The following is a 26,268-nucleotide window of genomic DNA, read 5'->3' on the forward strand; positions in this document are numbered from 1 at the left end:
CACACACACACACACACACACACACACACACACACACACGCCCAGGGATGCACAGCTGGCTTGTCAGGGATGGAGCAGGGGCACTCTGACCCAGGCTGACTCACTCGAGGGCTCACTTTGATTGCTCGGCTTTACTGAAGAGGAAGCAGAGTCCTGTGACTCTAGAATAACCAACCTCAGGAACCCAGGGACCCCTGGCTCAGTCCTCTTCACGTTCAATGACTCCTCCTAGTTCCCAGGAAGGTCCAGCCTTGGTCACAGCTGGTATTTTGAAGGTAGCAGACACTCATGGGAAGAAGATTTAATAGAAAAGCCCACATTCAAACCCCAGCCCCACCTTTCCTTTTAACAATCCTATACTCAGCATTCTCTCCTGAAAAATGGGCCTAAACACCAGTCACTCATAGCATTCCCTCAGGATCAAATTTAGAATACTCTTTTCAATGGACCAGGCATGTAGTAAGTGTTCAGTAAATGGGTCTCTAGTACCTATGTAAAGACCTCTAGGGCCAACTGCCTTTTCTAGTCGCAAGTATGGATCTCTTGTGTTGAAATCAGGCAAAGGGTTCTGTGGCCATTGCTGAAGGAACAGAGAGCCCAGAGTTAACCCCTCCAGCAATGAAAAATCCCAGAACTGTGTGCACTTTCCCACAAACACCAAGCCCCAGAGCTCTGGATGCCACCTCTCTTCCCTTGGGTGTGTCCTCTCTCACCATGACGTGGAAACTCAGTCTATACACCAGATACAGTGGAGCTGACCTGCTTCATGTACATGTGTCAGAGGGAGGGGCAAGGAACCTCCTTCCTTCCTCTCACCCTGTAGTAGGGCCCCTGAGGCCCCTCCGTAGACCCCCACGGAATACAATATATCATGAGCTTACTCATAGGGAGTGACAGCATTCCCATTTTACAGATATAGACACTGAGGCTCAGAGAGATGAACTTGCCAGATACCCTGATCTAGCTCCAAACTCCAAATCTCTTCATGTGCCCCTCTCCAATACCCAAGGGCTTCCTACTGTAGGGTCTTCACACAGACTGTCCCCTTCCCTGGATGTCACCCTCATCCTGTCCCATCTGAGTACCTATGCCCCTCCCTTAGATCTCAGCTGAAATCTCTCTGCCTTGGAGGAGCCTTCCCTTTCCCTTCCTTCCCGGACAATGCTAGTCTTCTTACTCCCCGTCCTCACTGCATCCTAACTTCAGCTGCATAGGATGGATCCCAAGTCATCATTTACCACTTACCTGTGGCTCTCAGCCCCGGCTGCACGTTAGAATCACTCAGGCAGCTTTTGAAGAGTACAGGCACCTGGGACCCAGTGTTGACCAAATGAACCAAAACCTTTGGGGCTGGGGCCTGGCATCTCTGTGTCTTCAGAGCCCCCTGGTGATTCCAACGTGTAGTAAGCGCTGAGAATAGCACTTCAGACTGGGCCCCTGTGCCACGAAGTCAAAGATCACGATTGTTTGCCTCAATTGTACATCTCCCTTACCCAGCACAATGCACCTGGTACAGAGAACATGCTTAGGAAAGAAGTGTTTGAAAGAATGAATCAATGAATGAGCATACTAAAGGCTCTGAGAAGGCCTGCAATTGAAAAAATTAATTTTGCTTAAACCTAGTGTTTCCCAAACTTATTTCACCATGGAATTCTTTTATTTTCTGTGGAAAACCTATTAATGTCTTAGGGAACACCTGTGAAACCTAGCAAGGGAAATGCTGGTCTGGAGAAATCTCCAGGGTTGGTTACTCCAGCTTCATAAACCCGACCTGGGGGTGTATGTTGTCACAAATTTGGTGCAAGGTTGGGGGCAGACACTTGATTATGGCCACCTACTCCCCTACTACCTGGCCCATCTCTGCTTCCTCCAAAATCTCAGAAAATGTGTGGTCCTACTCCCTTGGGTCTGGCATAATAATAAAGATAATATTAATGACAACAACAACTGACACCATGGCTATGATCCTCAAGGGGCCTCGGGCTTCTTCTGCACTTCAAGAAGCTAAGAAAGAAGGAGTCCTGGCAGGTGCCCATGCTGGGCCACACGGGGGCCACTCTCTCTCCCCCACAGCCCCATGAGGACCTGGAAAGTCTTCCTGGCTCCCTTAAGCTCGCCAACACTCTGAGTTCACTGGGCGCAGGGGACCTCCGTAAAACCAGGGAAGGCTCAATCCACCAAAGGGCTTTTTATAGCAGGCCTCCCTTCCCGGGGCTCCAGCATCCTGCTGAAGATTTCAGCCTAAATGGGAAAGAATATTCCTTGGGGAGGTAGGGGCTGTGCTTCTAACTTAACCACTTAAGGGCCAGAGTGGGAGGTGACCCAGTTGAGGAGTGGATCCGTCCAGACAGGATGCAGCCGAAATGTGCGGATTCGAAGCACAGCCTCTGGGGGGCAAATGGACTGGGGTCCAACTCTCGGCCCTGCTGCTTCCTGGGCCGAGGAACTTTAGGTAATTTACTTCTACTCTTCGAGCCTCAGTTTCCCCATCTGTAAAAATGATGATAGAAATAGTTCTGACCTGGCCTGACTTGTGGTGGTGCAGTGGATAAAGCGTCTACCTGGAACGCTGATGTCGCTGGTTCAAAACCCTGGACTTGCCTGGTCAAGGAACATACAGGAAGCAACTGCTATGAGTTGATGCTTCCTGCTTCTCCCTCTACTTTCTCTCTCTTTCTCTCTCTCTAAAAATCAATAAAATATATTTTAAAATAATAGTCCTGACCTGAACAGTAGCACAGAGTAAGTGTACAATACATGGTGGCCATTCTTCTTCAGCCTCCAAAAATCTCATGGTTCACTAGAGAGCAGGCAGCAATTCTGTCTTCAGAGGCTGGACAAGCTCCAGCAGGCATGCTTATTATTTGGATGCCATGTTTGTGCATTCTCATTCATTCCCTCCTTCACAAGCAACCTGAGTTTCATTATCTGCCATGTATGGGTAGGAAGACTGAGGCCCAGGGGTGAAGTCACTTTCCAAAGGCATTGGAGTTGGGCAGTGGCTGAGCTGGGATTTGGCCAAGGATCATCTGATTTAAGTTCAGAGCTCTCCCCCGCAGAAAAAGGCAGGCTTGATGCAAAATTCAGTCCCGATGCTGGGACTAGGGGGCACTCTGGTTCTGCAGCCGATCTCAGGGTTGCAAGGAAACTGGTATGGGGTACAAAGAAGGAAAAGTGTGGCCACTTGCTTCTTGGATGTATCATGCCAGCAGGGTGGGGGGCCCGGGGCTGGGAGACTGTCTCAACCTAAGGTCCCATGGTGTGTTCTCTCTTGGGTTTAACTAAAGAAATTCTATCTCGTGAGTGTTTTTATGGTGTTTTCTTAGATTCTGTATTTGTTTACTTGGCATCCACTAATTACAGGGTCAAACTAATAGTAAAACTTATTTATATCTTCCCTGCAAGCCAGAGCCCATCTCCCCAGCCACCTCCTTGATCTAACGCTCATTCATCCAGCCAATATTTCTCCTGCCCTTAATCACCCAGGACTGATACCAGACCAGGGACCACCCTTATAGCGCAGTGCCTGATGACATTACTCAAAGTAGACAATGCTAAGCTGTTTCCCATGCCCTGCCTTGATTTGTGCAGAAAACACAATAAAAACTGTGACCTATGCTTCCCCTTTGCTCCTTTCTGACTCATGACCGACCCTGGTGCTTCCCCTTGTGGCTCTACATGGTGTGACACGACCCCTTCTCTTGGGAGATGTAAGTAATAAAAATATTTCTAGGGTATTAGCTTCTCCAAGTTGTCACTCAGTCACCTCCATAAATTAAAATCTCATGGGTACAATCATTGTGACAATGAGTCAAGTGTATCACCTGTCACACAGGCTTTAAAATGACCATACGAGCAATAGCCAGCTGTTATGTACTGAGTAGTACATGCCAACACTGTGCAAGGCAGTTTCCAATCAAATCTCCCCTGCTCCTCGGACAAGTAACCCTGAGAACAGGTATCAGTAAATCCAATTTTGGGCTGCCCAAAGTCCCCAGATGGAAGGAAACTAAGAGATGCCTACCTTTCAGGTGGAACGTTATCCGTGTTACTGCTGTGGCGTCTCTGCATTTTCCTTAAAACCTGAAAGCCAATACATGGCATAAGCCAAAGTCTCCCAATATTCCCACTGCCTGTCAGATGGCCATGGTAACTGTAAATAAGGACTCCTCATATCTCACCTCCCTAGAGCTCTCTGGTGTTTTACAAACCTTGTTTTCATCTAGTATGCCACTCAATATTCAATCCTATTGAGGAAACTATCATCACCCCATTTCACAGATGAGAATGTTGAGACCCAGATGTGTTGGAAGTACTCATGGGAGAGAAAGAAAGCAGTGAACTGTGCAGCAAAGAGGTGATGGATGAGGTGAACTGAGAAGCAGATTGGCAGGAGGAGACATGGATTCTGGACTGATGCTGCCCCTAACTTGCTGTGTGACTCTGGACAAATCAGGAACCTCTCTGTGGCCCCAGATTCCTCATCTGTTAAATAGGAAAGGGTGGAGTGGCTGAACTCAAAGCTTCTTTCTAGTACTCACATTGAATAAAGTGGTAATGAAGATGTGAATTCTCATGGAGACACCTCACCTTGTTCACTGTGAGGAGCCACATGGACTTCAGAACTCCATGTTGATGATACCTGAGGTGAGCATTCAGGGGTCCTGATGGAGGTGTGTCCACTAGATTCCAGAAAAAGCCAGTCTCACCCTCCTCTTCCTCTCCAGATGGATGCACAGGTCAGGGGAGTTTATACTAGAGACTCCAGTCCTGGATGGAACAGAACACTTACATGAATAGTCCATAGACATAGATGCCTTGAACCTCATAGGAAGTCTCGGAGCTTCACGGATAGGTATAAGCATATGATTCTGTCTGCTCCAAATCTCTGGTTAGTCTCTCACTGATGCCTCTTTAGCACTGAGAATGGTCATGAACTCAATCAATGTATTTTGTCCTATCGTCAAACTAAGTCCTAATTGGGGAATACAGAACATATGTTTTAGAACCTCCAGTGGCTTTCCATTATAATCAGAATAAAATCCAATTTCAGTCCATGGCCTACAGGTTTTATCTAATGGAGTTTACCCATTTCCAACCTCATTCCCCCCCCCCCCCCGCTCTCCCTTTAATTATTCCCTCCCAGCCACAGTAGCTCTGGATGCCACCTCTCTTCACTTGGGTGTGTCCTTTCTCACCATGATGTGGAAACTCAGTCTATACACCAGATACAGTGGAGCTGACCTGCTTCACGCACATGTGTCGGAGGGAGGGGCAAGGAACCTCCTTCCTTCCTCTCACCCTGTAGTAGGGCCACTGAGGCACCTCTGTAGACCCCATGGAGTACAATATATCAGGAGCCTACTCATAGGGAGTGACAGCATTCCCACTTTTAACAATACTGTACTCAGTCTTTCTGTTTCTCAAACATGGCAGCTGTCCCTGCTTCAGGCCCTTTGAACTTGCTGTTCTTTCTCCATGGAATGTTTTTCCTTGTAGGTCAAATGTCACCTCCTCCCAGAGGCAGCCTCCTCTGCCCCTCCTGACCAACCATAACATTGCCCTGTTTCACCTTTTTCATAGCACTTATTTATTTACATGTCTGCTTATTTATTTATGATGTATCCCGCATTAGAAGGAAAGTGCCGCAAGAGCAGGGAGCTATGTGCCTGGTCTGCCCCTCTACCTCAGCATCCAGAACACTGCGTGGCAGAGTAGCATTCAACAAGTAATTATTCAATGAGTAAACACCTACGGGGTTCTCAGTTACCTTTTCCTACCATCCCTTGCTCCTTCCCAGGCCTTTCAACCCAGAGAAGAAATAAAGATCTTAGATTTCCCACAAATAGGTTTAGCCTCCTTGAATATTTTTTAATAACCAAATATGCTATCTGATTCTTTTAGTTCAGGGCACCATAACTGGCTGTTGAATGACTTCCTAATCCTGACCAGCTTTATTCAAGTCAGCATTGGTGTTACTAGGGCCACTTATTCAAGAGAAAACCCACTAGTTAAGCCTCCTTTCTCTTGGAAAATCAGCTAAGAAATGGGTCAGTATCACCATTTTCATATATGAAGGAAAGCTCATTATGTAATTATGTCTCAACTTTCAGAACTTGCAGGGTCAGCTTAATGCCCTCCTTCCAAGATACCCCATCACCTGCAAATCCCTGGGGAAAATATAGCACCCCAAAACTTCCATCTACAAATCTGACCCAGCCTCCTAAATGAAATGCCCAAGATTCCACTTTCAGATGCTGGCTTTTAAAGAAGCTCCAAGTTCTCTGTTGGATGAAGGCCTTAAATAATTATTCCAAAATTGAATTCTAAAAGAAATTTTTGCACGTAGAATGCATTTGAATGAAACGCCTTTTAACCCTCTGCTCTACGCATCGTACCACATCCTTATGAAGAATTACACCAAGAGTTTTCAATACATGCTATGTTTTAAGTTGAGCCTCTGGACCGTTACCTGACTGCAGCGAAATACATGCAAGAGAGCACCTCCTGCATTACTTGCATTGGAAGCTGGCAGGTGCACTTTGAACATAATGCCGCGAGCTTTCATTCCTGCAGCCAACGTTCAGGGCAAAACGGTCTAGGGACTTCATGGGCAGAAGACTACACCTACCATCCTGTGAGGAAGAAAACCGCGTTCCTTTTTTACCTGCCCAGACAATTCAGCAATCACAGTAGCATCATTCACTTCCTTCCAAGCCAATCACTCCTGCAGCCCGGGGAGCACGTGACTTCGAGTGTTTCCGGCCTCTCATAGATTCTTTCTCGGATTGACTGGAGCGGCGCTAAGATCCAGGCACAGATACTCTCTCCTCACGCACATGATTGTCCGCCCCTTTCCGAGATTCAGCCAATAGAAAGCCGCCGGCTCTCCGCAGAGACCAATGGCAATGAGGCTAGCTGGTGACGCAAGGGGAGTCGGAGTGGGACTTAGAACGCGGTCACGTGGGGTGGTGCGGAGTGGTTGCCGGGAGCTGGCTGGGTTGAAGGCCGCGGGGCCGGCGCTCGGCGTGAGGAATGGGGCAGCCGGCTGCGTAGTGGCCATGCCGCCCGGGCCCCGGGCCTGCCCCGTTCCGCGCCCCGGCCGCCGCGCCCCGCGTCCACGCCGGCATGGTGAACCTGGCGGCCATGGTGTGGCGCCGGCTCCTGCGGAAGCGGTGGGTGCTCGCCCTGGTCTTCGGGCTCTCGCTCGTCTACTTTCTCACCAGCACCTTGAAGCAGGTCAGTGGCCTCTCGCCCTCCCGCTTTGCTCCGCGCTCCGCTGGCAGCTCTCTGGGCCGCTCGGCTTCCTCCCCGGGTGGAGGAGCTGCCTCTGCAGACGCGGGGCTCCTGTGTCCGGGGAGGTGGGCATTGCTGTCTTGGGACCGAGGCCATGCGGAGGGACTGCCCATTGCTGGCTGTCTGGGGGAGAACTCGAGCCCAGGGCTCTGGGCCCTTACGTTGCTAGTCAGGACCCTTGCCGCCCCCACCTGCTTGCTGCCTGCCACGCCGGCGTGCATGGCTCCCTGCATCGTCGCGGCAGTCTGGGGGCCCCGTGCGACAGCCGGGGAACCGAGACCCCGGGGGGCGGAGGTGGCCGCGAGGCGATGCCCGCGCTGCGTTCTGCCCTTCCTATACCTCGGGGCCTCCGGGGTCCCCCTGGGAGACTCAGCAAGACCCCTGAAGTGCCCTTTCTGTGCAGAACTTGGGTGTAATGTTCTTCATTTCCTCAAACTCCCCTTCCTCTTAGATTTAATCCCCTGTGAGAATTTATGGGAGAAAAGACAGGGTGCTTTGGTGGGAACTGTTATCCAAAGCAAAAGTGAAGTTTGTTGAGCAGTCCAGCTTGAATATTAGGGTTTTTAGAAAGGATGAACGTGCCCCAGGATGTCATAGTTACTAAATTCCCCCCCCCCCCCCCCGTTCACTGGCAGGGGTCAAATTCATAAATATATCAATGGACAGAAATAAGTAAGCTTTGTGGACACTCTAGTTTTAGCGGGTTGGCAAGGGAGCAGGGAAAAGGGAAGCTAGGGAACTGGATCCCACCTCCCGCCTTAGGCAAACAGGCTGAGTGTTGTAAGCCTCTTTTATTGACTGAGATGTGTGGGTGACATTCATGTGCATTGAGTGTTTTCTGTCACCTCCCAGACACCTTATGATCACGTGTTGTCTGTCCCGTCTCTGCCTGATGCGCCTCTGAGTGTTGTAAATGAGCCAGGACTCGGACCTTTGCCTTCCTTCCCGGCTCCCCAACCCAGGTGATCTCTGGCATCATTGCTTAAATGCCAGCTGTATGCTCTTTAGATCCCAGTTCGCAACTCCAGCCTAGGACCTGTCCAGGAGAACCCAGATTGTTATCTTCGGCCTCCACAGTGTGCTCTGAGTCTGTCCATATCTTCTCACTGCTGCTACCTTAAGTCAAGCTACCTTCCTCTCCTGTCTGGATCCCTGCTGTAGCCCCCAACAGGTCTATGCTTCCTTTCTTGTCCTGCAGTCAGTTCTCTGCTCAGTGATGGGAGCGAGACAGGGCATGCTCGCTCGCACGCACACACACACACACACACACACACACTCTCCCATGTGGATACTTTTTTGGATTCTTGCTGCCGTAGATATACTTCAGACTCTCTTCTAGGATCATTCTGACTCTATGATGTCACTTCAGGTCAAGCTCACTGTTTCCACCTCAGGCCACATGGGGCAACTCTATCGAAATTTCTTCAGTTCCTTGCCCGTAGACCTGCTTTATTTTCTTTGTGGTAGGAACCGAACATTTCTTGCTCATATACTTATTTATCTGTCTCCTCTCATTCTGCCTTCTAGAATGTAATTTTCTTGAGAACAGAAAGTTGTGTTGTTCATAGAATCCCAGCCAGGCAATTCACGGGCACTCAAATATTGGGACAGACAAGGGAGTCTTGTCAATTGGGATGGCTTGCCTTTCTTCTCAATCTGGCACATTTCTACTAATTTTTCATGTCTTGAGTCAGATGTTGTCCACTCTCTACCCTTCTGTACAACCTCCCTTTAAGTACTCCAGTGCACATTGTTCATTTTTTAAAATAACGTTTGTCTTATAAAAACCTGTGACTTACGATCATGATCTATTTTTTGTTTGTTTTTGAGGGGGGGGGATGATGATTGTGATTACCCAAAAACTGTTGGCAAAATTTTTGTTTTGCAGGTCTCTCTGGGTCTGATTCCCCCACAGCCTAACAAACAGTAGGAATAAGAAATGCTTGAGCAGTAACTTTCTATGCTTGCCAGTCGGTCCCTGGCAACCACTAGTCAACTTTCTGTCTCTATGAACTTGCCTGTTCTGTACATGTCTTATAAACCAAATCTTACAATATGGGGTCTTCTGTGTCTGAATTCCTTCAGTTAGAAGCCAGGTTTATACATATTGTAGTATTCCATGTGTGCAACTACTACATTCTGTTTTTCCATTCGTCATTTGATGGACACTGGGTAGTTTCCACCCTTCGGCGGTTATGAATACTGCTACTGTATACATTGCTGTACAAGGTTTAGTTTGGAAATATGTCTTTGGTTCTTTTGGGTTTGGTCTTAGGAGTGGAATCTATTGGTCATACGGTGACTTGATGTTTAGCTTTTTGAGGAGCTGCCAGACTTTTTTAAAGTGTTTGCGCCATTCGCAGTGAACTTTAAGAAGCAGTGCTTGTCGAGTTCTGATGTAGTGTCAAAGGTTATTCATGATTCTCTGGACAAGCCACTGAAATGCGCTTCTCATGTCCAGCTGCACATCTGTGAGGTAGATTTCCGTTGTGTGTTTCAGCCTGAATAGAATACTGCAGCAGATTGAACGCAGAGGGAGACAGGGGAATCCAGCTGTCTTCCATTGAGCCAGACATTCGAAAGATTTGCAGAAATGTAAAAATATTTTCTCTTCTCACTAAATTTTTTGTTTTAAAAAATGTTTTTCACACAGACACACAACACACACAAATAGTTGACATGTAATAGATTCATTGTTGTTAAATGAATAAATACTATATTGAAAGCATTTTAAGAATTTGTTTTCATTCTTGATATAATAAATACTAACAGCCACTGCACTTATAAACTCACATAGTGGGTGGGGGTCCTCAGTTTTAAGAGGATAAAAGCTCCCGGGGCCTAGAAACCCAACCGGCGGCCTCTTATGTGCATTTTTCAGTGTGCTGCCTGTGCTCTCCGCTGTGGCTCTGGCTGTCCACACTCTTGAGCTAGGTGACCGGAGGGCTTCATTTTGCCTGGCCTCGGGTTCTTCATCTGCAAATGGAGGTGGTGATAGGGAATGGGCGGGGAGGGTTTGGGATTAGTTGAGACGAGGCCATGGAAGGCTCCCTGTGATCCTTGCTCTGCTTCAGTGAGACTGTGAACTAACTTATGGGTGCCTCTAGAGCAGGGGTCCCCAAACTTTTTACAGAGGGGGCCAGTTCACTGTCCCTCAGACCGTTGGAGGGCCGGACTATAAAAAAAACTATGAACAAATCCCTATGCACACTGCACATATCTTATTTTAAAGTAAAAAAACAAAACGGGAACAAATACAGTATTTAAAATAAAGAACAAGTAAATTTAAATCAACAAACTGACCAGTATTTCATTGGGAACTATGGGCCTGCTTTTGGCTAATGAAATGGTCAATGTCTGGTTCCATATTTGTCACTGCTAGCCGTAACAAGTGATATGACGCGCTTCCAGAGCCGTGAGGCGTGCGTCCTGCGTCACCGGAAGTAGTATTGTACGTGAGTGACGCCGTGCTTTGCGGTGCCGCCACATACAGTGCTCCTCTCACTGACCACCAATGAAAGAGGTGCCCCTTCCAGAAGTGCGGCAGGGGCCAGATAAATGGCTTCAGGGGGCCGCATGTGGCCCGCGGGCCGTAGTTTGGGGACCCCTGCTCTAGAGAATAGTTGATTTTCCTCTACTGCTTTGAATTCCTCTTTTCTTTGGTTTTTGTGTTAATTAATGCTTTGGAGGATAGTTTAAATTGTAGAGATGGGATTGCAGGAGGAATTAGTGACAGGGGTGGGGATGTCATTGGGGGAGAGGCTCGGGAGTGGTGACTGGTGCCAGGTGACTTGCGCACTTTTATGTAACAGATGTTCAGCGACGAGAGGCAGCCGAAATGGCAAAACAGTTCAGGTAGGGATGTGTGATGTGAAGGAAACAAAACCAGATGCTGTCATAGGGTGGCAAGGTGGCCCTAACCCTGTGTGGGCATGTGCTCTGAGATTACAGAAAACCCAATCTGGGAGCCACCAGGGTCCTTAGAGGTCCTTTCCTGTAAGTAAATGGTCTCAGACTTGTTCAAGTGGTGCATACAGTTCCTGAACATCTAGGGGCTATTTGCATAACTCCTTGAAAATACATTCACATATTCAGCTTTAACGTAATTAACTCTAAATCAGTGCCAAGTTATGTGTCTAAAGTAAAGTGAAGTAAGTCATAAGAGAGTTGCTAATCTGCTCTTTGTTTTTCACTGATCACTGAGGTATGTATGTTTTTTAAAAAGTTTGTCAAGCACTGCACAGGGCAGTGGAGGAAAACGGCCTGTGGTCTCTCCAGTGAGGGGTCACTGATGATATTTGGACATATTTTCTTCCTTTGTTTTTCTTTCTTATTTTTTATTTTACTTTTACTTAATTTTAGAAAGAGAGGAAGGACAGAGATAGAGAAGTGGATTTTTCCACTTATTTATGCACTCATTGGTTGATTCTTGTATGTGTCCTGACTGGGAATCAAACCCCAGTCAAACAACCTTGGCATGTCAGGCTGTAACTATCTGAGCTACCCAGCCAGGGCTCTTCCTTCATTTTTCATATTTTTAAAATATAATTGAGGCATACTGTTTCCTCACTTAATGTATATGCATTATCTACATCTTTAAAAACGCTTTTTAAGTACAGTTGTTTTTAACTAAACATTTCCATGATTGGGCTACAGTTAGCCTTTTCTCAAATATGTATTAGACATTTGGGGTGCCTTCTGGCCTTTATCCCCCTATTTTTTTGGGGGAAATCATAAGCAAATCTTTTAATGATAATGCCTTCTGTTTAAGAGCTTTACCACTTACATGGGGCACTTATCTCATTTGAGCCTTATGATAACCCCTGAACAATGAACAGGGCAGTTATTAATATGCCCCCTTTAAAATCAGAGGTTAAGTAACATACTTTAGGAATAACACTTCTCTAGCTACAGTTCATGAAGAAAGTTCTTGTGTGTGTGTTTGTGTGTTCACTCCTTTTTGTTCCGGCTCTTTTCTTTGTTTCCCAGTGTTTGCCCCTGTGGGCACCTGTCGTGTTGCGTGCACTGATTTTTGACACCTTTCTCAACTGCTCTGGAGGCTCTTGGATAATAGGAACACTGGCTACCTTTATCTCTATCTACTTAATGCATTGTACGATCTTGATACCTTTGAAGGAAACTTGAATGAAAATATATATGTGTATATAAATACAGTGTGTCCGTAAAGTCATGGTGCACTTTTGACCGGTCACAGGAAAGCAACAAAAGATGATAGAAATGTGAAATCTGCACCAAATAAAAGGAAAACCCTCCCAGTTTCTGTAGGATGTTGTGGCAGCATGTGCGCATGCGCAGACAATGATGTAACACCATGTATACAGCGGAGCAGCCTACGGCCATGCCAGCTGAGATGTGGACGGTACAGAGGAAAGTTCAGTGTGTTCTGTGGCTCGCTAAATTCGAATCCGTGACCAAAGTGCAACGTGAATATCATAGCGTTTATAACGAAGCACCACCACATAGGAATAACATTACTCGGTGGGATAAGCAGTTGAAGGAAACTGGCAGTTTGGTGGAGAAACCCTGTTCTGGTAGGCCATCAGTCAGTGACAAGTCTGCAGAGGCTATATGGGATAGCTACCTAAGGAGCCCTAAAAAATCTGTGCGTGAGCCCACATCGAACTGCACTGAATAGGTATGAAACTGGGAGAGTTTTCCTTTTATTTGGTGCAAATTTCACATTTCTATCATCTTTTGTTGCTTTCCTGTGACCGGTCAAAAGTGCACCATGGCCTGACCAGGCGGTGGCGCAGTGGATAGAGCGTCGGACTGGGATGCGGAAGACCCAGGTTCGAGACCCTGAGGTCGCCAGCTTGAGCGCGGGCTCATCTGGTTTGAGCAAAAGCTCACTAGCTTGGACCCAAGGTCGCTGGCTCAAGCAAGGGGTTACTTGGTCTGCTGAAGGCCCATGGTCAAGGCACATATGAGAAAGCAATCAATGAACAACTAGTGTGTCGCAATGCGCAATGAAAAACTAATGATTGATGCTTTTCATCTCTCTGCATTCCTGTCTGTCTGTCCCTCACTCTGACTCTCTCTCTCTGTCTCTGTTAAAAAAAAAAAAAAAGGTGCACCATGACTTTACAGACACACTGTATATAAAAGCTTAAAATTGAGACAACCTAATAGGGTAAGTGAAACAGTTTTGAAAGGGTTTAATTTAAAACAACCTATCCAATAAGGGAAACCCCTCAGTGCCCCTTCCCCACACCCTTTGAAAGACTGGACTTCCACAAAAGCAGACATGTACTAATTCATTATGCTTGCCATTTTACACTATCTCTTGTACAATCTTTTTCTGATTGTACAGCTCTTACCCAATCCTTTTGGCAAGGTCTTGAATATTCATGTTTGAAAACAATTTCAAGTGCTGGAAAAATTGCCTTCCTGTTTACCAAGAATGTAGTTATATGGAAGAGGTTTGTTTGGGATGCACTTGTCCATGAATGCTTGTCCCCCCCCCCCCCCCCAGGAAGAATAACAGGATAGTTTGAGAGTAATGTTAAAAGCACTTTAACCTTGTAAGAGCCAGTTTACTGTACTTTGACCAGCCTCTTAACAGTCTTTATGGCTGTTAATTTATCTTGGGTTTGCACATAGCTTGATTATGCAGTTAACTGATAGGTCCCAGCAGAGCAGAGGAGTATGAATTTACAGGTAGTTAAGCAGTGTGCACCTAAGTGATTTGCCCCTTATTCCCAAGGCTTCTGCACTTAGCTCCTCTTCTTGCACCAACCGAGGAATACAGGTGTTGTTTTTGTATAACCCATCCTGTTCCTGCTGGTGCCAGTTCTTTCCTTTAAAAGAAACAAAAGGGAGGGGCAGAACAGAAGTGGAAAGTCAGCCACAGAAGGATTGTTTGACACTTAGTACTTTAAAGAAGAAAATCCAGTCCTGGTGTGGTGGTCGTAAAATTGTAACCACTGTTAGGTAAGTGCTGGTAATTTTACAAATACAGTAACATCTATAACTTTGGGCGAGGTTTTTGGCACTGCATTGACTGCTTCTAATAACTACTACTACAGGTTATTCAAGAGAATAAACAAACTACATTTTTATTTCAGTACTATCTATGATAAAAATCTGGAATGAGCTAAGTGTTGATCTGTAGAGGATATGTTTACTAAATTATGGCACATCAACATGATGGATTATTATATAGCCTTAAAAATGTGATTCTCAAGATATTGTAGGTGCTCAAATGGTTCACCATCTAATTAGTGTCAAGAAGCGCTGAACATAGAGCATCTTCCTTTGTAAGTGTAAATGCCAGGGTCAAATATGCAGAAATAGATACTGTATAGCTTTAGTTACATGATGGTGTTGTGGGCAGTTTTTGTCTTTTAATGTTGGTAACTATGTTTTCTTTTTTGAATACACTTTTTTATTTTGGAATAATTACAGATTTATAGAAAAGTTTCAAGGATAGTGCAAGGTTCCTATAGATCCCTCACTTAGTGTCTTCTGTTGTTAATAATCATATTTTCATCATTTTATTTTAAAAATTAAAATACTCCAAAGATGATAAAAGCTATTAATAGTCACTTTTGTCCCTTCCATGTAAATAGTCTGTGGTATACCTTTCCATACCTTTATCTCAACTCTAATAAATCTGTATGTGTATATTATAATATAATGTATGATAATATGCACACTATTTTGTAACTTGCCTTTTTCACTTAATATACCACGGGCATTCAGTGGTCTACAACCATATCTGTATATTACATTATCTGGGTGCTTTTAAAAATATTGATTCCCAGGTCTCATTGACAAAGATTTTTACTCATTCTGGATTAGAGCTCATGAATCAGAATTTAAGGTTCCTCCCTACGTAATCTAGTGTGCAAGTCAGGTTTAAGAACTACTTTAGGCCCTGGCTGGTTGGCTCACTGGTTGAGCATTGGCCTGATGCGATGTCCTGGTTTCAATTCCTAGTCAGGGCACACAGGAGAAGTGCCCATCTACTTCTCCACCCTTCCCCCTTCTCTCTCTTTCTCTCTTTCTTCCCTTCCTGCAGCCATGGCTCGATTGGTTCGGGGGAGTTGACCCTGGGTGCTGAGGATAGCTCTGTGGAGCCTGGGCCTCAGGAGCTAAAATTAGCTCGGTTGCCGAGCAACCAGCAACAGTCCCAGATGGGTAGAGCATCACCTTATAGGAGGCTTGCGTGGTGGATCCTGGTGGGCTACATGCAGGAGTCTCTCTCTGTCTCTCTTCCTCTCACTTAAAAAAAAAAAAAGGAACCATATAAGCAGTGCTGTGGTAAACATCCTGGTGCATCCTTACACATTGGTACTTTCTTCGGATAGGCCTCAAAAATGTGTTTGCTGTGCCAAAGTATATTTGGATATGTTCATTTTAAATATTAATAACTCAGATTATTTTCCTAGAAAAATCTTAGTAACTATAAAGATCCTTTCCATTTAAAAATTTTTTTCCCCATTGATTGCAGAAAGAGAGAGAAAAGAAGGGAGGGAGGAGGGGAAAGAGAGAGAAGCATTAACTTGCTGTTTCACTTAGTTGCTCCATTTAGTTGTGCATGCATTGGGTGTTTCTTGTGCCCTGAGACGGGTTGAACCTGTGGACCCTTATCATACCAGGTTGACACTTGATCCATTGAGCCACCCAGCCAAGACCTTTTCTATTTTTTGAAGTATATAACCTGTACCATCACTCTTTCAGGGTTAGTTCCATTTGCTCAGTGACACTTGACAGATTATTTTTGAATTAATTTTTAAATTATACTTATTTAGGTAACATTGGTTAATATTCTTCAATGTAAAATGTGGACTGTTTAAAGTACATGAAAAGCCTTTAGGAGGGAGCCCCTAGGAAGGGGACCTCAGGGCGGCCCTCTGTCTTGCTTCACTTGCTTTCTGGTGCTCAGGCGCCTTCCTCTTGGTTTCTTTAATGGTGCAGTACAGGAAAGGCAATTTTGATTTTGCTCATACCAGAGGAGTGCAGATTTCTGTCGTGCAGGTATTTTTGTTTCTGTCCTGTTGCTGTAGTTTCTGTGAAAAAAAACAAACAAACTTGGTGAAAATATAAGAAACAATACTTTAACTTTCTCCTTTACGGTTTCTTTGTAGGAGGAGAGGGCAGTGAGAGATCGGAATCTCCTCCAAGTTCAGGACCATGATCAGCCCATTTTGTGGAAAGTGCAGTTTAACTTGGGAAACAGCAGTCGGCCCAGCAACCAGTGCCGCAACTCCATTCAAGGGAAGCACCTCATCACAGACGAGCTAGGTAAGGCTGGCTTCCTTCTGCAGTCAGCAAAGTGTTCTAGTGTGTCCATTCCTAGGGTTTTTAAGTAGGCATTTTATATGGTTCCTTTTCCCCCTTGCTCATTTTCAACATTTCTCACATCTTTGTCTTTTATGTCTAACTCATTGTTCAAGATTCCCCTCAACATCAGAGGAGCTTGTTTGATAATTCTAACTCTGCAGTTCCTTGTGCCTGTAAGGTAGAGCTTTAGCATCTGATCACACATCAGCCCCTAGGCTACTTCCTGTCAATCTCTTACAGCTTTCCCATCTTTTCTTCTTATCATGGTCAACTCTGTAGGATAGGAGCTCAGTTTGCCCCATTGGTGACCTAAATGATATTCTTATAGCCTTGGTAGGCACTTAGAAAATGCATTTATTGATGACTGTGTAGATAATCTCAAGTGAATTATAAACATACTCAAAATGTGTTACTCTTAGAGTTAAAAATATTAGTCTGTTTTTGGTGCTTTCTTCTAGAATTGTGTTGTTCCATTAGCTCATTTGATTTTTGCAACAGTCCTGTGAGATCAAGGTATTGCTATAATACCTATAAAGGTATTGTCACTTTTGAGGTGTAGACACAGGCACCAAGAGATTAAAGAACTTAAGGAAAAATCAAATAACATTGCAAATAACCTGTATTTTTATTTTTTTTAACAGAGTAAAGTTTGGCGAAGGGAAGTCACTTCCATAAGATAACACAGCTAGTCAGTGGGCAGGTGTGGACTAGGACTAGAACTGAACTTGGAGTTTAGTGCTCTTTTTTCTTATAGACTGTTTAGTTTGTATGACACTCATAGTGAGAAAACATGAAATCTGTGCCTTGGCTTTAATATTTAATATTAGGTTATGAATGACAATTTGTCATTTTGTGGCTATTCAAAGAATAATCAATTTTCCTCTGGTTATCTGAGTGAGACAAAGACTCTCAGACTTTGTAAAAAGTTCCAAGAATCAATTAATGAAAAATTCAAGAGACATAGCTTATATATTATCTTTATGAATGTGGAAAAGAGAGAAGCAGTTTAATAAAGAAAACTTGCACGAATTTATGCCTTTTAGAAAGTAGATGTCATCATGAATATGGCCAGGGTAGCACGTTATTAAATAAGACAACCAATTAGAATTTCAGACCTTTCAAAGGTTAGAAGTTAATTTCTCAGTCAATAGCAACACACTCTTCGGTTGTGATCTTACAGGATTCCTTGTTAGAAATGATTGCAGGGTTAGATTTATGAACCAGAAGGTGAAATCTTGATGAGCTTTCACCAGAAATGAGAAAGACCTATGGTTTCAAGGCTACTGGTAGTTAACTATGGGGAGAGAAAGAAGGCAGGAGATGCTGATCCTTCGAATGTGAAAAAGAGAAAAGGGCAAAAAGAATTTCACCCAGTGGAGTTTGTGTCACATTATATTTATCTTTCTGATACAGAAGTGATAAGATTGCTGTGTCTTTCTTATTTGGGGCAGAATTTCGAGAAACATGTTGGCTTACCTGGATTTGTTTGATCCCTGTAAAGAAAGTGAGTAAGGTTAGTTCGGAAGAACCCAGAAACGTTTAAATGGCATTAGTATCATCCTCTCTTAATTTAGAAGACAGAATAGCACAGCTAAAGTACCAAAAAGCACCAGTTCCCTGGTAAGGCTCAGTTTTCCAGGTGTCAAGTAAGGGTTCTTTTAATCTCGTCCATTGTTGTTTAACCTCTGCTTCCTGATTTTGCACAGACTGTTTTACGGAGTAGTTTCTGAAAACAACCTTATACGTACTTCACCAAGTCTTGTTCTCTGAGGATTAAGAAGCTGGGGCATTTGAAATGGAATGATCTAGGAACAGCTGCGCCGCACCTGTGAGCCTGGGTGTATACCTATGCGCCTGTGAATGCACCTGTGGGCCCATACATGCACCTGGGAATTTCCCAAGGGCCAAGTGGTGTCCCTTTTGCACTTACTGTGACACTTTTCTTTCCCACTCCCAGAAGGATGTAGAGAAATGTCAATTTAGCATCTCTGAACAATAAGTTAACTTTTGCAAGGTGATTCTTTCCTTGAAGTTGTGCATGGATTGGCTGGGTTGGAGGGAGTGTCTGTTTATAGGTGATGGGATTTATGAGGAGTGGAGGGAATTAGGAGGATTTGTCTTTCTTGGGTATTAGAGTTCTCTCTTTACCTGATGCTGAGGGGTAATTGAGTACTGGCATGTATACTGAAAACAGCTTAAGTCAATTTATAAAGGTGAGGTGTGACTACTATTTTTTAAAAATCCTCCAAACTACTAAAGAAATAGCAAGCATTTAGAAGATACTTGTATGTGGAGGGGGTAGGGGTTGTTTTTATCTAGAAGGATCTCACTTTTGGGGATTAATGCCTTGATTTTTTTTTTTTTCAGTTTTTGTTTAAAAAATGGCATTTTTTATTCAGGCATAAATAGAAAAAAATGGCTTGCATGGGGTGGAACAGGAAAACACAGGCGTGACTTGACAGGGCAATTAAATCAAATACACGACAGCAGACTAACAGGTTGTTTTAGGTAGAGGAGGATGTAGAGCCTATTTATACAGTGGGAGTTCGTGTTGTAAAGGACCGCATGTAAGAAGCAAGCCCCTGTCACAGTGTCTGCCTCCTTCCTCTTTGGTGCTTAGGATGCTCCAGGCTCCAGGTTTTTCCGTCTGTTCTCAGCATGCAGTGCATTCACTGCTGCTCCAGATCCCCCTGGGAGGGAGTTGGGAGGCCAGCTGGTCTTATACTCAGGGCAGTCTCTGACTTGCAGGATACGTTTGCGAAAGGAAGGACTTGTTGGTGAATGGCTGCTGTAACGTCAACGTCCCGGGCACCAAGCAGTACTGCTGCGACGGCTGCCTGTCGCACGGCTGCTGCAGCGCCTACGAGCACTGCGTTTCCTGCTGCCTGCAGCCCAGCAAGGTACAGGGAGCTGCCTTTATTTTACCACAAGCCCTGGCTTCTTCTGAACAGAGAACTTGGGAGGGGATTTTGTAGGTGTCAGAAATGGCTGCTGTGCAGTAGTCTTTGTCTGTGAGGAAGGAGGTGGTTCCCAGTTACTTGAATGGTTCTTTTGCAGAATGGGCCATTGTGTTGTCAATCAGATACCTAATGAATAGGATACCAGCACTCTAGCCTGTTTGAACTGGCTGTCTTCCCCTCTGTCACCCCCACCCCCATCAGCAGTCTCTTAGTTTAGGAGAAATATCCAAGGTTACCTTGTGCTGCTGAGTCTGGAATTTATTATAGGTACTAACTTTTGTTTCCATAGCAACTTCTCCTGGAGCGCTTCCTCAACCGGGCAGCGGTGGCGTTCCAGAATCTCTTCATGGCCGTGGAAGATCACTTTGAATTGTGTTTGGCTAAATGCAGGACCTCATCCCAGGTCAGAAGCTCTGGTGTTTCTAGCTTGGGGAGGGGTGGGGGGAGTAAGGGCCAGAAGGAAACATGAAAATGTGATAATGGAGATAAGACTTCAGATGTATGATCTGGGTGATAACAGGGAAGAGATTGATGTGAAGCTTTGTTTGCTGGAATGATAGTGTTTAGAATATCAACATGAGATTTATACAAGTTAAAGAAGTAAACTATTTATATTAAATCAAGGTCTAATCAACTTGCATCTCCCTTAACTGATTGGCACGACTATACTTTAAGTGGGAGCTTAATTATTTTTAAGTCTGTGTGGAATCCTTATAGTCTGGTTTCTGGGAGAAGTTCTTCCTTCTTTGACTGAAAGTTGACTAAGGCTTTCCAGCAACCCCTCATTGAGAGTAAGCAGTAATTTGTTCAGGGACAGAGTTATGGTTTATTTTAGGATTCAAGGGGATGGGGCAGGTGGTGTTTAAAAATACATGAGTAAATGTGTAGGTTGTCAAGCTCTCAATACTTATTAGCATGCTGTCATTAAACGCTTTGCTCTTTGGGCACTAAACATTGCACCTGCAGCTGAAAGCGACTGAACGTCTTGCTTTCCATCACTCTCTGTCCTCTGCTCTCGGCTTTTGTGTTTGGGCAGTTGTGGGGGCTGTCTTTGTGAAATCACCAGACGTGTTTGTTGTACAACCACACTCCTCCTGGCTCCTATTCATGGTGTCTCCAAGCTTGTCCTGGCTTCGTCTGAGATAACTGACTCCATTTGTCATTTTCTGGAACTCTTGTACTCTGCCAGATTTCTGTAGTCCACCTTTTGATTTTACGCTGCTTTTTATGTCTCTGGTCCGCTCTTGGAGCACTCAGCATCATTGGGTAAATGTTTCAGGGATTATAATGAGCATTTGAAAACATGAAGAAATTCCTGATGGGCTTGTTTTGTGGGGAGAGCTTTCCAGTTGAATGGGCCTTAAAGGAAATGTGGAGGCGGGCTGAACGCATGACTCATTTTAATTCAGAGCGCCCTCATTGTGAGAAATGCCAGAAAGGCGAAATATTTTCTTTCCTTAACTAAAAAAACCCAGGAGTTATTTCCCATTGTGAGTGAAGATGCTAAACTTTCTGACTTAGTCTTTTTATTATAAAGAGAGATTTCCCAGTTGCTAATTTGCTTTGATAACAGTATCCTAAGAAGGAAAAGCTTTGGCTGCACGTCTGTAAATTGGATTAATACCTACAATGTAGATGTTTCGTATTGGTCTTGAGCTAGCTAATTAATGAACTTCAGACTAGCCAAAAACTCAGGTCGCCTGCATGAAAACGAATTGCTGAAAAATTAGCCATCAGGATGATTGTTGGTTTTAAATCACACTTTCCACTTGTTTAGCCAAATGAGGCTTGTCTGGTATTGTGGGATTTGGCTCACATGCCAAACTTACAGGTACGGAAAACTTTATGAAAGCGACTTTGAAGTGTATCTTTTCCATCTCTGCTGGGTTCGGTAGCAGCGATTGAAATTCTCTGGTACACAGGGTCAGGTCTAAGCACCCATCTGATTAAGATCTAATATAAAATAATCTGAGAAAAAATAGTTGTCTCGAGTTGCCTGAGTCCCAGCAAGCTTGTTAAAAACTCAGTAGTATACATAAAAAGAAACAGTCATGCAGTGATGTTATGTCCATTTTCATGCTCTTCATTGGCATTCACGTTGTGCGTTTGCCTATGTTCCAGAAGGTGCCCTGGAGCCTTTTAGTGACATTTGGAGGTGGACTCGTCCAGGCTCCTGCAGGGAGTGTCTGACAGCCGGCCCACTGCCGTTCGCAGCCCTGAGAGGGAGGGTGTGAGACTGCTCTCTCTCACGGACCTTTATCTTCCCTTTTGCCAACAGAGCGTGCAGCACGAGAACACCTACAGGGATCCCATAGCAAAGTACTGCTATGGAGAGAGCCCTCCCGAGCTCTTCCCAGCGTGATGGGTGCGGACGGCGTGCCGGGAACATGCTGCTGGAGCTCTTGGAGCTGGAGCCAGTCCTCAGCGGTCACTGGTCCTTCGGAATAAGAGAGAGCTGGCGTGCAGAAACCTGGGCTCTGACCACTTCTTGGGTTGTGCTCTCTGGCTTCACCCCCTGCCGGGCTTGACCATATGGACTGATCAGTAATACAGCTTGGAGACAACCAGCCGGTCACATTTGAAAAGAACTGCAGGTGACTTTGCGGACGGGTTGGCGCTTTGGACGCCTCCACCAGTGCAGCTGCTCGGGGACCTGTGGCCACTCGCAGTGCTCATGGGGGCCCTGCATTGTAAAGTTATTTATTGGACTTCTTTGGAATAATGGGAAAATTAATGTTTTATATAGCAAAATGCCTTGCCTTGATATTTGAATATATTCAAAGAGTTGTTGTTTTCTTGTGTTCTTGAGTTTCATGAGTTAAAAGCATCCTTTCACCTAGGTATAATGTTTGGCCTCTTGGAACATGTGTGTTCTCTCAAGGTAGTTAATTTGGTTGTGTTTTAACAGCGTCTTTAGGAGTGGGTCCTGAACGCCGTGGCTGATGTCAGCATTGAGATCTCAGGCCCGGCTCCACACTCGTCCGGTGACCGTTGTAGCAGCTGGCCCCACGCGTGCTCAGGTTTCCTCCTTGGGGCGTCTGGGATGCTTGTGCACCTTTGTGCGAGCTCTGCTCTAACTGGGTTCTGACCCGCTGTTCTGAGGGACTTGGTTCTCGTTTCCTGTGAAGTGACTGGTCCCCGCGAGGCCTGGTGGGAGCCTCAGGAAGATCCCGGCAGCCTCCTCCTCTCCACCCCTGTCGTGGACACCCCATGTTAAGGCGATTCATCAATGGCGACCTGTTTAGCAGCTGGCTTTAAACAGTCACAATCACCGCATTCAGCCTCATGAGATGTAACAGGTACAGACGCCCGGTTTCACTGGGATTTGTAAAGAAAAAGAACACCTCAGCTGCTAGCAAGGAGCCAAAAGAGACTTAACCTCCACCCTCACGGGGACGGGTCGTGCAGGATGCTGGCCCACACGCTCCAGGCACATCCCGTGTTTCCAGAACAACACTAAATCTGGGTCAAGGTCAACAGGCCTCAGATCAAGACGTGCCCCTCACATAGTACCACTCTCTGCTCTCAGGAGTTCATCCATGTCCGCCTCTTCCTGGAGTCCCACACTGGCCCCAGGATTGGACAAGGTTTTCTCCGTTATTTTTGATCGATCAAGTTGTTGACTTTGGAGCTGAGCACTAGTATTACAATCTACTTTTTTTTTTCCAACGGAGCTTTTTCTTCAGGCCACATTTGCCTTTCAGTATGTGTCATCAGTGTGTATTGGTTATTTCTCCGAACTTCCTCCTGGTACTGCTTACCCTCACCTTCCCGAGGTAGTCTGTCCCCGCGGAGATACTCTCTTAGAGGGGAAACTGTGTATCTGGCAGTTGTTTTTAAATGTTAGAGCCCAAGAAACATGTTCAGTTTGCAGTGGGCATTCCGGGTTCTCTGTGTACTCATTGGTGCTAAATCAAACATTGTATGTGAAAGAAATGTGCATATCGTATATTGTACCGTCTCGTTATTTTCTGTGACTCGGCGTGAGATTTGAGTTCGTTTTCTGTTGTAGTGGTATCAGCCTCTCCTTGGAGCTTATTTGAACTCTTGAGCAATGTAATATAACATATATTTAACGTGAAAAGAGTTTTAAAAACAAAGGTTAACTGGTGGATGTTTACTTTGTACTTGAATATTGACTGAGAACACTTTGCATTTCCACTGCTTCCACAAACAGTCTCTACAACCCTGTGGTAGATAATTAAGCTTACTTGTGTTTCCACCTCCTAGATGAGGCAATAGTAAGAGGTGCTGTGACTTCCCAGGATCCCCGCTGAGATGTAATGGCAGAACCAAAACAAGCGCTCCATCTGGGTCTCTGGTCCCCTGTCCTTCCCACCGGCCCTCGCCAGCTCCAGTGCTGACTCACTCGCAAATAGCCCCCCTGAGAGCGTATAGATTTCAGCTGTCCAGGCCAGGAGAGGGGCAAGGTGGTGAAAATAGCTGAATTGGGTCGATAATCCAAAGGTCGTTTGCATTTGGCCCTGGAATATGTTTTTTGTACTGAAGGGCAAGTAGGGGTGTGTCCACTGTTTTGGAAACTCCCAGCGCAGCAGAGACATAATGAAGTCACCCGAGGACCTGGGCTGGCGTCCCCAGCCCTCCACCCAGGACCCCTCCCTGCTGTCCTGCCCCTGGATTGTTTCTGGTTTGTTCCCCTGACCCAAGGTTTCTAGAATTAGAGACCTCATCTTGGTTTTGTGTACCCAGAGCCTAGCAGAGTGCATGACAAATTGGAATTTTAAGAAAAGATCAGAGAAGGGACAAAACAGTTTTAGTTTAGAAAAAAATTATTAAATATTGAGTGTTTGGGACCAAAGGAAATTGGATAATTCAGCCTGAGGTCGCTGGTTCGATCCCTGGTCGGGGCACATATAGAAGCAATCAATGCATAACTAAGTGGAACAGTGAGTTGATGCTTCTCTCTCTCTCTCTCCTCTCTCTCTGTCCCTTCTCCCTTCCTCTCTCTTTCTCTGCTTTTCTCTCCTTTTTCTTCCTCTTTCTCTCCCTTCTCTCTCTCTCTCTCAAAAAAATAAGCTTTTCCTGCAGTTCTGACTCTTAATTACTATGCTCCTTACTGAGGCAATAAAGATGAGATATGTCAACTGGGAAAGAAAGCCAGTGGAGTGGGGATAGGATGCGGAGATGGGTGTGTGTGGAAGAGAGGAGGCCCTGCCTCCACTGGGCAGGGATGTTGCTGGCGCTGGACCCAGCCACCCTGGGGCTGGCATTGAAGGGGGCACTCGGCAGCTCTTGGAAAGCAGAGGACAGGATCTGAGAGGAGGGGCTGGAGCCTTCAGCTTGCTGCTCCCCAAAACCAACTTGGAGGGCCCTGGGGTGTCTCGGTGTACCTGCACAGGAACTCTGGGGACGGGCCCTATAATTTGCTTTTCCCATCGCTGAGGTGTATAGATGAATTGTAGACTTTCAGAGATGCTGTCCATTTGGTATACTCATAGGTGGGGGTGAATTCTGTGTCGTTAGTGGTGTGGCCTTGGGCACTCAGGCCCTTCCTGTGTGGAATGGGGTCACACCTGCCTCTCACAGCATTGCAAGGGGTCAGCAAGGCCCAGCGCTGGGCAGGAAGCCCGAGTACACCCATCAGGGAGTGATGTCAGATCGTCGGCAGTGGGGACGGCTTGGCCCCCGGGTGGAAGGGTGTCCATCACAGAGCTCTTGGTACTATTTTTATTAGTATTTTTAAAAGAACTCGTGCTAAAGATTAAAAATTTCAGATAATTGAGATGTAAAGGGGGAAGTAATCTAAAATCATACTTCCTAGTGATAAACCCTGGTCTTTCTTTCCTCGTGACTTTTCTAGGCAGAACTGAGAGCACTGTTTCCTCTTGAAAGCAATCCTATAGTGGACATCCGTGTATGTTACATAAGACCCATATAATAATTTTTAATGACCACCTGGTGTCAATTTCACAGATACACAGTAATATTAATTCCCTGCTGGACACATTAGCTTATTACTATTTCTTTTTGCTACTAGAAGTAATGCACTGATGATATGCTTTTGCATATACTTTTTTTTTTTTTTTTTTGTATTTTTCTGAGGCTGGAGATGGGGATAGACAGACAGACTCTCACATGCGCCCAACCGGGATCCACCCGGCATGCCCACCAGGGGGCGATGCTCTGCCCCTCTGAGGCGTCACTCTGTCGCGACCAGAGCCACTCTAGCACCTGGGGCAGAGGCCAAGGAGCCATCCCCAGCGCCCGGGCCATCTTTGCTCCAATGGAGCCTCGGCTGTGGGAGGGGAAGAGAGAGACAGAGAGGAAGGAGAGGGGGAGGGGTGGAGAAGCAGATGGGCGCTTCTCCTGTGTGCCCAGGCCGGGAATCGAACCCAGGACCTCTGCACGCCAGGCCGATGCTCTACCACTGAGCCAACCGGCCAGGGCCTGCATATACTTTTTATAAAGCTTTTTTAAAAAATATTTTTTGTTCAGTTTTTTATTTTTATTTTTATTTTTTTATTAATTTTTAGAGAGGAGAGAAAGAAAGAGAGAGAAGGGGGAGGGAGGAGCAGGAAACATCAACTCCCATATGTGCCTTGACCAGGCAAGCCAAGGGTTTTGAACCGGTGACAGAGTTCCAGGTTGACGCTTTATCCACTGCGCCACCACAGGTCAGGCCCTACTTTTTATATTCATCTGATAACTTTGCACCAGTTTTTGCTCTCAACTGCATGGGAGGGGC

General features: G+C 45.5%; 2 protein-coding genes across 4 annotated transcripts in view; one reads left to right on the forward strand and one right to left on the reverse strand.

The window, feature by feature from the left end:
- The window catches only part of RNFT2 (ring finger protein, transmembrane 2), a 57,454-nt gene extending 50,679 nt beyond the window's left edge, over nt 1-6,775 (reverse strand). The window contains exons 1-3 of one of the 2 annotated variants that reach the window (XM_066370823.1): nt 6,668-6,775; nt 4,591-4,770; nt 4,025-4,083 (exon numbers count right to left, since the gene is read on the reverse strand). In XM_066370823.1, coding sequence (XP_066226920.1) covers nt 4,025-4,083; nt 4,591-4,614 — 83 coding nt within the window. In that variant the 5' untranslated portion in view covers nt 4,615-4,770; nt 6,668-6,775. Of the gene's footprint in view, nt 1-4,024; nt 4,084-4,590; nt 4,771-6,631 lie in introns of both variants that reach the window. The other variant, XM_066370824.1, reaches the window with a different exon arrangement.
- A 174-nt stretch (nt 6,776-6,949) lies between these two features.
- Nucleotides 6,950-23,511, forward strand: SPRING1 (SREBF pathway regulator in golgi 1). Of its 2 annotated transcripts, XM_066370825.1 has the most exons (5): nt 6,991-7,239; nt 16,407-16,563; nt 19,351-19,502; nt 19,852-19,965; nt 21,841-23,511. In XM_066370825.1, exons 1-5 carry the CDS (start codon nt 7,129-7,131, stop codon nt 21,922-21,924), a joined length of 618 nt encoding a protein of 205 aa, XP_066226922.1. In that variant the 5' UTR covers nt 6,991-7,128; the 3' UTR covers nt 21,925-23,511. The 2 variants fall into 2 exon arrangements, with proteins under 2 accessions (XP_066226923.1, XP_066226922.1); XM_066370826.1 differs by lacking the exon at nt 16,407-16,563 and having other exon boundaries at nt 6,950-7,239.
- Nucleotides 23,512-26,268: the final 2,757 nt, after the last annotated feature.

Source organism: Saccopteryx leptura, chromosome 2, assembly GCF_036850995.1.
Source record: "Saccopteryx leptura isolate mSacLep1 chromosome 2, mSacLep1_pri_phased_curated, whole genome shotgun sequence".
Taxonomy (NCBI): Eukaryota; Metazoa; Chordata; class Mammalia; order Chiroptera; family Emballonuridae; genus Saccopteryx; species Saccopteryx leptura.